The sequence below is a fragment of the Thalia democratica genome, chromosome 8, assembly GCF_965202585.1.
Source record: "Thalia democratica chromosome 8, ktThaDemo2.hap1.1, whole genome shotgun sequence".
NCBI lineage: Eukaryota > Metazoa > Chordata > Thaliacea > Salpida > Salpidae > Thalia > Thalia democratica.
In genome coordinates, this window is record NC_139172.1 from 38,526,434 (window position 1) to 38,537,794 (window position 11,361).

General features: G+C 27.0%; 1 protein-coding gene across 1 annotated transcript; it reads left to right on the forward strand.

The window, feature by feature from the left end:
- Nucleotides 1-1,062: 1,062 nt before the first annotated feature.
- Nucleotides 1,063-10,359, forward strand: LOC145843218 (protein FAM200A-like). Its single transcript, XM_082950678.1, has 2 exons — nucleotides 1,063-1,658; nucleotides 10,278-10,359. Exons 1-2 carry the CDS (start codon nucleotides 1,063-1,065, stop codon nucleotides 10,357-10,359), a joined length of 678 nt encoding a protein of 225 aa, XP_082806804.1.
- The last annotated feature ends 1,002 nt before the right edge of the window (nucleotides 10,360-11,361 follow it).

The following is an 11,361-nucleotide window of genomic DNA, read 5'->3' on the forward strand; positions in this document are numbered from 1 at the left end:
ACAGTTGTTCTAAGCAAAAACATAAAACATAAAATTTACTAAAATAAATCAGTTTTTAACTTTAAGCTTTTAACTTGCCATGTAAAATCGAATTCTAAGTTGTGTATTAAAATATGTTTTGAGAATCTAAAATTTGCTCTAGTTGTTTATAAAGACTGTTTAATGCTTAAAACCAAAAAGTTAAAACAGACGTAGCTAAGAGAAGTAAAAGCTCCTATGTACTAATTTTAAAGCAGTATATACAAAAGAGAAACTCTATGCTGTAAACCAGTGCTTCTGAAATGGGGTTCCGCGGAACCCTAAGGTTCCGCGACGCCTCTCAGGGGTTCCGCGAAGCCTTTCGAAATTCAAAAAAGAAATTTGAAAGAAAAAAAAACATAAATCGTAAAACTTCAAAAAAAATGGAAAACATATATAATTATAGCATTCATTGATCTGCTTAGTGTGTATCTAGCGGTAGGACTTTTAATGGGTATTCATTATTATTAGGTGTCCTGGTTGCCTAAATTTTTTGAATTTCTATTTTTAGTGAAGTCATGAAAATACTTGTATTATCACTAAAGCAAACAATGTAGTAGCAATCAAAACAAATTCTAAGGTTTACACAATAAAACTATATAAAAAATCTTTATCAGAAACTTATTTCTGGTGTATTATATTGTTTCAAATGCTGTAAAAATGTTTGAAAATATGCTTATTAGCTTGATTTAAAGTTTAATATGTACAACAGCTTATTTTTTACTTAAAAAATGCTACTATAACTTTTTAAAAATCTGGCCAGGCCTATAAAACTTTAACAGAAATTGAATTTTAAATAGTTTTTTTAAACTTACATGTTAAAAAATGATACTCTAATTTTTAAAAGTTGTGGCCAGATCTTTAAAATTTTAACAGAAATTGAGTTTGAAACAATTTTTTAAATTTACATGATAAAAATTTTTAAATGTCTATGTTAGCAAAGTTTTAAAGTTTGTTATTTAAGTAATTGCTTTTTCTGTTTAATTATTATAACTCAATGATATTTTTTTTGATATTTATTTATAAAAATCTTCTGTTGAAGTAATGAAATGTATCGAAAATTATTTCATCAGCAAGGGTTTAGAGTGGAATAAATGTGTCGGCATTTGTACTGACGGTGCAGCGTCTATGACTGGGTCTAAAAATGGTGTAGTGAGGAAAATGAAGGATAAAGCAGTTGAAGCTAAATGGATACATTGTTTTTTACATAGAGAAAATTTGGCAACAAAACATCTTCCTTCTTGTTTACAAGAAGTTCTCTCAGCGTCGATTAAAACTGTTAATTTTATAAAGAAAAGTGACACAAAGGCTAGATGTCTCAAAGACCTATGTGAAAGTTTAGATGCTGACCATGTGCGACTTCTTTATCACAACGAAGTTCGCTGGCTGTCGAAAGGGCGGACACTGGTTCGTCTCGTTGAATTAAAGAAGCAGGTGTTCACCTTTCTTAAAGATGAAGGCTCAGAATTAGTGAAGTTCTTTGAAGATGATGTTTTTTTGGCCAGGCTAGCTTATATCATCGATATTTTCGAAGAATTGAACGCTTTGAACTTAAGCATGCAAGGGAAGCAAAATTCCATTTTTGTCATGACAGACAAGATTGAGGCGTTAAAAATAGAATTAATTTTTGGAAGAAAAAGGTTAGCAATGGTAATTTTGCGATGTTTAACCGGTTTGATGAGGCCCATGAAAAAAGCATAGAATTCAATTTCTCTGACGAAATATACAACCACCTTAATCTTTTGTTTATAAAGTTTCAACATTATTTTTCTGAAGATGTTCGCATCGGAAATTTATGGATTTTGAATCCTTTTATGTGTGATATTGCTTCAGAAGAAGTGAATCGTCCTACAGATACAGAAAACGAATTGCTACAACTATCTGAAGATAGAAATTTAAAATTGAGTTTCAAAGGGAAGGAGCTTTTAGATTTTTAGATATGTGCAATTTCAGAGTACCCCGTCTTAGCAAAGCGTGCAGTAAAATTTCTTTTATCGTTCATAACCACTTATCTTTGCGAGTCCGGCTTTTCGCATGTAAGAAACATTAAAACGAAGCAAAGGAACTGTATGCTGACTCCAACCTTATCTGCCAGTCTCCGTCTCAGTCTGTCCAAAATCCAGCCGCGCATTGACATGCTTGTTGCAAAGAGACAAGTTCAAGTTTCGCACTAAATGTTTTTTATTTATTTTTCGTTAGGCATCTTACCCGTTTATTACGGTAATCTGTGAACTTGATTAGGTTCATGTTCATTTCGTTATTTTTTGTAGCTCTCATTTTGGTTTTATTATGCAAGGAAAGATTTTTATGACGTTGCGATTAATCATTTTTATTTTCGTTTATTTATTATAGAATCATAAAATACCTATTGCCTCTGGCGCACTTTTAGTTTGACTCGGCTTAATACTATTACAATTGGTATGATTTCTAACAATGATATAGTTTTGCTAAAAAATTCGTTTTTCACTGAAATTTTTTTGTTTTTGCAGGAAATATTATATTAAACATTTTATGTAAAATCAAGTTAGGGGTTCCGCGGAAAAGTTAAACTTTGGAAAAGGGTTCCGCCACTAGAAAAAGGTTCAGAAGCACTGCTGTAAACCAAATATATTTCACGCTATTTTTGTTAGTCAATGCATCGCATCAAACAAAAGATAAAAATAAATTTACTTAGTCATAAAAGTAACCGTTATAAAAAAATTAATAACATGCAAATCTAATCAGATAAAAACTTATAAACACTGAAAAATGCTTCTAGTAAATAAAGAGCATCAAGTCAGAACTTTTTTCTACATTTTTAAACTTCATGACTTTCTAGGATCTATAGTTTTTAAAATATTTTACGAAACTTTAAACTAATTTGAAACTTACCTCTTAAATTTCTTCTTTATCGAATTTCTATCTTCTTCTATCACTTTATATACCTCCAAAAGCTTGATAATTTTCAGTTCTAATCTAAATTTATTGCTTTTAGTTATAACATATTCCTTTAATTTCTATCTATTTTATATATGGATATATATTGTACTTTAAAGCCCTTAAGTTAACTTTTGAGAGAACTGACTTATAATTTACAACTCCGTATGTTTAAAAAGAGAGAGCATAACAATAAAAAACTATAGCCTTGGATAGCTTCCTAAGACTAAAGTTTGTTCAGTTTTAATACATTTATAATTAACTGCTAAGTAAAATGGAGAGCCTCTCTTACCATCAACAGACTTATACAAACAAGTAAATATAACTAAAATTTGGAAATCAGCTTAATATATATTTAAAACACAAAATTTGTCAAAAAAGTTACTTACCCCTCTTTTTCCAACTTAAAGATTTTTTCTTTCATTTCAAGTTTGTTTGTTAGGATTCTGATCTGCAAATTAGCCTTGAATAACCTGATCTCATCGGAATCTGAAACAATATTGAAGAAAAAATTTCTAATCTGAAGAAAATTCATAGAATGTATCTAAAAACTTTTAATAGCAATTTTTGAAAACATCTAATCCAAGTTTACGTATACCAAGGGTTGCCAATCTTCAAAATAAAAACTACAGCATCAAACTAGTCTGCATAAGTTTACGTTTAAAAAAATAGTATAAAAAAATATTAAAATCTATAAACCGTGATTTTTTATAATGAAGCTTTAACACTTAATGAAAAAGACTAATAAGTAGTTCATAACAAATAAAAATTCTTAAAAGTGGTACGAGGAATTTAACGTTCATATATAAAAATATATATATTTTAAAATGTTTAACTTTCAAATCCTTACAACTTGCCTCAAAGAAAAGAAGTACAGATATGTAAATATTTTTTTTCAATTTAAGCAGAGTCTGAGTAAGTAATAAACGAGAAAAATAGAAAGTTAGTCTGTATAGGTCTAACGTTTCTTATAGTTATTAAAATGTCTTAACTAATATAATTTTAAAACAGGTTCATTACCTTCAATGCTCTCGCCGTTGTAAGACATTTTTCAGCTTGAAAATATTTAAATTAAAAAAAGTCCTATAAGAATTAATAAGTTAAATTGGTAGTTTAGTCACCAAAGCTAAAATTACTATTTCAGTAACAACCGTTTTACTAAATGTTAAGTAGCTAGTATTTGTTTAAAACTCAAAGATTATCATTAAGTTTAAATGATAGTGTATTTAAAAGGCTCAAAAGAAGGAAATTGCTTAAACTGTAGATTTCTTATTAAAAATAACTGATGAAAATTGAGCATGATCATAGTTATTAAACAAATAAATGCATTTTATAAAGTGCACTTTTAGGAATTTGGTAGGTCTTAAAATAAGTAAAAAGAATTAATATTAATAAAACTTAAAATAAGTCTACTTTATTAGTTCGTAATAAAGTGTTGAAAATACTTTTTTTATAATGTGTTGTAGTGAAATACAAATATACTAAAAGTACTTAAAATTTTCAACTATTTTTAGCTTTTAATTAAATGAAATAACAATTATAAAACACTTTTTTTAATTTTTTTGTGACAGTTTTATACGTTTCCTCTAGTTTTCATCAATAACTTACAGTAAAAAAGAGCATGAAATTATGAATAGTATTTTCCTAACACTAACAACGTAATTAGCGCCATGAATAATCAGTGTAAGGTAATAATTAATTAATCTAAAATATTACTAAGGGAGCAAAACAGATAGTGTAACTAAATAAAGACACTTTGTTTGCACTACTTCGGTTTCTTTGAAAATATAGAGATAGTCTATAGCTTAAAAAAATCAAAAACATTAATAAAATAATGAGTTATTTTATATCTTTATACCTCAATTAAAACGTAAAAAAAAGCTAGCCTGAGTGTTAAATATATATAGTCATAAAATGTAAAAAATACTGCAAACACGCATGAGCAAGCCTGAGAATTAAAGTTATCTAAAAAGTGAATTTATTTTTCTGAAAATTTATTTTACAAACTAAGTTTCGGTCAAAACCTCGTCAGTGCTTAAATAACTAAAACTTATAATATTATATTGTTTTAAGTTTTAAATGTTTTAAAAATATTTTTTATATATTTTTATTTATTTCAGTTCCAAATTACTTAGAGTTTTCTTGAATTACATTAAGATTTTATGAGATATTATACTAGCTCTAGTTAGCTTGATTAGTTTAAGCAACTGAAAAGAGTGGCAGTATAATTTCAATTAAAAATCACTGTTATACTTGATTATTTTTAAACAATTTTTTTTATTTTTACTTTGGAGTAGTTTTTTGATAACCTTGTAGACTTGATAGTTTTATGTTGATTTTAAATGTTTTGTATAAACTTATCATGGGCTTTTTGAAATATGTCAAAATATATTTTTACATTACATCAAGGTTGTCAATTTTTTTTTTTTGAAAATTTCTTCCAGATTTTCTGCATTTCTTCCAGGTTTTTAAAAATACACTTTTGTAATTCTAATTTTAGTTTAAGGCTTATTTCAAGGTTATGAAAATTTTTATAAGTTAAATACTATGCTAAGCAAAATAAAAACAAAGAAAAGATGCTGTAAAGCTACTTTAAATGTGATTTTTAGTAAAAAAAATTTGATGATGACGTAAATATTTTATGTGTATGGTAGACTTTTTATGTCAAATTCAAAATTTACTACTTAACATGTAAAAATTGTTACACATTCTAAGTTTTTCTAGGTTTTTTAGTGGTTTTTATAAAATTCCAAGTTGGTTAGTGATTTTAGTTCAAATCACGTTTTTTTTTTCTCTAGGTTTTAGCCCAAATTAACAAATTTAATATATTTTAAAGATATCAGGTATTTAAATATATTTTATTAAAAAAGCTCAAATAATAAAAACAACATTATTTTTATACAAAGATTAGTCAAGTGAAACCTCACAATGATCTAAATCAACATATTTAAAACTTTTAGTTTTAAACAGTAAATAAATATTTTTTTATAGAAATTTAAAATAGAATCAAGATAACCAAGGAAACAAACATTTAATCTTAGGGGCCATGAGCAGTAAAGGGGTACAGGGGGGCTATGAGGTCACAATTCGAAACTTACTTTTACTTTAAACTGAAAAAAACTTATTTTAACTTTTTATAGTAGTGTATGACTTTCGAGTTCTGAAGTTTAAATTATAAACTGAATTAGTTTTTGGCTAGATAGTATTTACTTTTTTATTGATCTTTTAAAATTTGAGCTAGAATAGAACATGACAAAACATTTATCAAAAATTAAAAAAGGTCCACGAGGTGAATTGTGGTGGTTTGTGTGGGGTAATTATTGGCAAAAAATAAACAAAATTCTTTTATATAAGTATTAGTTTTTAACAGTTCAGACATGATTTAAAGTACTTGTAAAAGTTTATTTGTTATTAGCCTGCTAACTAAAAAGTTATTGTCAACAGTAAATTTACTAACCATTGTGAGTAAGATGATTCAAAAAATAGTTAAAATGTTGTGGTATGAGGAAAATTTAAGTAAACTGTTGATTTTGAGGAACTAATTAGCAGAAAATAAGTAAATTACTGCTTACATTATTAATTGAAGGATTGTAATTTTGTTGTCAAGTTTAAAATTATATATAATCAAAAAATTATTTTTATTTTTCGATTATTACACTTTACCAATATTTTTTACTTGTTTTAATGATAGTGTGTAGTTATTAAGGCTTTTCCTACAGCAGATTTACTTAACTTGGTTACTATTTGGTCAGAAAGTTACAGGGTTGCCACTCATTTCTTCAAATTATTTTCCAGGTTTTCCAAATTTCTTTGAACTTTTTAAATTTACACATTTTTGGGTCTATTTTTAGTTAAAAATAAAGTTTAAGGTTAGATACTGTGTTAAATATGTAATATAAAACATTAAAAACATACTGTTAAGCTACTTAAAATATGTTTGTTAAATAAAAGAAATTGATGATGACTAAAATTTTAATTTATATGATAGATTTTTTGGGTAAAATATAGTTTTACTACAGAACACGTGAAAATTGATAAATTTCCAGGTTTTTACAAGTTTTTTTCGAAATTTCCTAAATTCCAGGTTTTTTGCCTAAGTTTTCAATTTACAGATTTTTCAGGATTACAGGTAAAAAAGCAACCCTGTATAGAACAAAAAAATCCATTTTTGTTAAAAAAATTTTAATTACATATTTTATTAAAAAGTGGCCCATGAAAATATAAGTTCTAAAGCAGGGTTTCCAAAAGTTGGCCATGACAGATACTCTAAGGGTCATGAGCAGCAAAGGGGTAATAGGGGGCCAAGAGGTCATAATTTGAAACTTACACTAGATATTCAGGAGTTGTAAATGAAAAACAAAAATGAGGTTTTTGGTGCTTTTTATTGTAGTTTATGAGTAATCTTGTTTAAGGGGGCATGGCTTTTTTATTTCTTAAAAAGGGGCCATTTGCGAAAAATTTTGTTACACTCTGTTCTATAAGTTTTTACTGCTATAATTGTTAATTTGAGCTTACAAAATAAAAAAGCTTTGATGAAAAGTTAAAGCTTAATACAAAAAATTGAAAACAAAACTTGTTAGACCATATTGATAAAGTGAATAAAATTTATAGAAACAGGTTTGAAAAGAACTAGTATAAAGCAAGCAAAAAAAAATAGTTAAAAAAATCATTATGTTTATAACAAACTTCTTTAAAAAAAATTAGTTTTATCAAACTCACTCTAAAAGTTAACTGCATTTGAGAAGGTAGAACATATGGAGTCAATACATCGCCATACAAAGAAGTTAATTTTGGTCGTTTCTGAAATTGGTTTCAAGAACCTATGTAGCAGGAGCTTCGTTTTTGTCGAATGATAAAATCTGAAAATTTTTAGAATATTCATGTTTTATTATAAACTTTGAGGTTTTATGACGAAGTTTAGTTTATAAAATTTAAAAAATATAAAATAGAGTTAATAATTAAGTTCGTTTAGGAAACTAATTTTATAATTAATTGAATAAAAAAAAAACGATTAGTTGGTTTTAAAACTAATTTAAAGTAAAAAACTAATATAATAAATTTTGTACAAGCTATCTGAAAAATATTTCATAACTATCTAGCTATGTATTTCAGCGCTATATAGTGATAAAAATAAATGTTCTCGACAACAACTTAATATAAGTAGTTTTTAATATACGAAACATTATACACAGTTTCCAACTTTATAAACAAATCAAATAAATTTATAAATGTGGTATGTATTATTTGAGGTAACTTAAGTTTCAATTACTTTTTTAGAAATGTCCTTTAACACCAACGATAAAATCTAGCTAAAAACTTTGAATATACTTCTAAAACTAAGAGATCAGCAGTAAAATAAAGATTGACTAACCAAAAGAATTAAGAGATAATAAAAAGCATAATTTCAAATAAAACAATTCTCTAGTTGTATAATAAGTAGCAGTTTTTTTAAAAAGCTAAGAGATATTATGGTAGTTCAGTGTTAAAGCGTATTAATTTTGATTTGTTTCAAGTTAGTATTTTCACGCTCGAGTAAACTAAGCAATGCTTTTTAGCATATTCGGTCAGTGGTTCTTAATTTAACTTACTAAGTCCAAAAACTATAGACTAATAAAAAAATATGATTATTATTTAAGTTTAAACGATTATAGTTCACTAAATACTGAGCGTGTCATTAACAAAGTAAGTTCTTAAAACTTTATCTGAAATTTATTATACAAAACAAATGTTACTTTATCAGCAACTTTTATCACTAAAATTCTATGCTTAAGTTGTAAGTTTAATGAAAACAATTTTCAATTTTTTATATATTAAACTAGTCTTATAGAAATAAATCGTTATTGAAAATTTACTACAACGCGAGAACAATATGACAAGTTGAAATCGAGCAGAAGATACTCGAGGAGGGAACACTTAAGCAGAGGAAATTTGAGCAGGGAAACTTCGAGCAGGGGCAACCTCGTTTATTAAGTTACTTGCTTGTTTTTTCTCTATTTTTAATACTAGTTAGACAGATGATAAAATTAAGTTAGTAAATTTATAATTGTGCGAATGCAAAAACTTACATGGACAAAAATAAAAGTAGTCATAGTTGTTTAAAAAAGGGTAATGATATACAAAGGTATGAGATATGTGTTATATGATTAATTATTTATTTTTATATTTTGTTTATTATTTATTTAAATAAATATTTTCAACATTTTTTTAATGGAAAGTTTGCTATTTTGTCATATTACCTTTATGATTTTAATCAAAAGGTTTCAAACTAAAGTAACTTTTTAATTTGACTATGTCAATCTGCAGCACCCCCTAACTAAAAGACCACGCGACGCCACTGTCTTTAAGAAAATTAAATTTAGTGTAAGTATTAAATAATTTACTAGAAGTTTTGAAAATTGATCTAGTTCAATTAGATAAAAATAATTGAGTAAAATAAATCAAATAACAAATATCAAACTTGTCTACGCATTTTAAATAATAAAGCAATATTACTTTAACTTGCTTTCTGCTTATTGAGCTCTTTTAAAAATAGCTTTTTTGTTTAATGGCTATACTAATTAGTACCTTAAATAACTAAATGTTATTTTTAATTAAAGTTACATGAATAAAATAAAAGTTATTTGAAAACTGTATAATGTTTATTACAAATCAACTTAATGTATTTAACCGTTAAGTATTTATTTAAACATACCTATTTTACTGGCCGCTTGAACCACGATTTCAGCTTAATGTAGATAAATATATTTCTTGGTTAAGTTTATTTTTAAAATATTTACAAGAATGCTATGGTCTGTAAAACAAAACATAATGAAAACTAAGTAAGTACTTGTACATAAAGGAGATGAACCGATACATTTACCTAACAAAATAAAATTATTCTAAAGTAAGCTGTAAAGTTAAACACATTTTACAGGTCTAAAAATCAACGAAATTAAACTCAAAAAGAACAAAAACTACTGAAATTTTCCGATAAAACTTGTTTACAATTAAATAAAAACGTTAATATAAACTTTAGTTTAAACATGTTTATAGGTACCACTTTCAGTATTGTAGATCACATTCACGGTTCTTACACGGCCAAAACGACGCAGTTCTATCTTTGGCGACACTTCATTGTCAAAAAAAATCTCTTTCAGATAAAGGATCCAAACGAGACGATACACCATTTCACTGTTTTAAAGAGAATTGGCTTTCACCTTTGAAATTTGAGTCCTGAAGTGAAAAAAAGGCAGCTGGTTTTATGTTGCAATTATTTCTACAGTTATCTCCAGCCTTGTTACAAGCCATTCACTCAAAGAGTGCATAACATCAAAATCTTTTCTTAAATTTATTTTTATTATCAGGAAAGACAAACTTCTACAGTGGAACTTTTTGCCTTTCTCAGAAAATGGACAATGCCCAGATATTTGCAACCAGGAGTACTAAATGTTCTCAGAAACTTATGATTTTGAACTGTTAAGCGACCTGATCCATTAACTTTGACATTTTATTGATGGCAGTCCTTCAGTTCAATTACCACTCAACTTTTTTCCCACTTTCTAGGAAAATTAACTGTTTGATGTTGTACAACTACATGATCACCGCAATTCAGTGGTGGCAACGATTTTGTGTGCTCATTTTAATTTTCGAGAAACTTAACATAACGAACACTGATAGGTTCTTCCTTTTTACTACGTGCGTCACGCCATATTTTTGAGATCTACGGGTTATTGTGAGTCACATCACAACACTCTTTTTGACTTAAGGTAATGATTTCTTCAAATATCCGCCCAAAAGGATGTGTGCAGGGGACAGTTTGCATTCCGGATTAGGTGTATTTCTTTGCTTAAATAAAGCTTGTGCCATTCTATCGTTATTTAGTTAACCATTTAGACCAACATTTTCCATTAAAATAGCGTAGTGGCTTTTCAGCTAGTTTAACTCTACCGTTTGACATAAGATAATATACAGATGACATACGATAGTGCAGTGGTCTTCAAGCTGATTAATTGTTCACACTAAAATGCGTAATATTAACTCTGTGTACCCTAAATTATGCCACTAGTGGTAAGAACATGTAAATGACTTTAATCTTTTATAAGGACACTGCAACAATATTTGCGAATATCTATTCATAGGAAACTACCACAAATTTATACACTTCTCTATATTTCCAATATTATAAGAAATTTCATAAATCTTATTTTTACAACAACATTTTTGTTTGTATAGCTTAATTTTTACTCAAGAAAACAAAGAGAAATAAACACCGTGAAAATACTTACTGAATCTAACTCGAATCTGGGAAGCGAGAGGTAAAACTTACATTAGATATTCTAGAAACTAAAATGTATACAAAAAATCTCAAATTTAATATAAGGGAAATAAAACTTCATAATTTAAAAGGGTCATAAATAATTAGCATTTTGGCAAATTAATTTACCTATT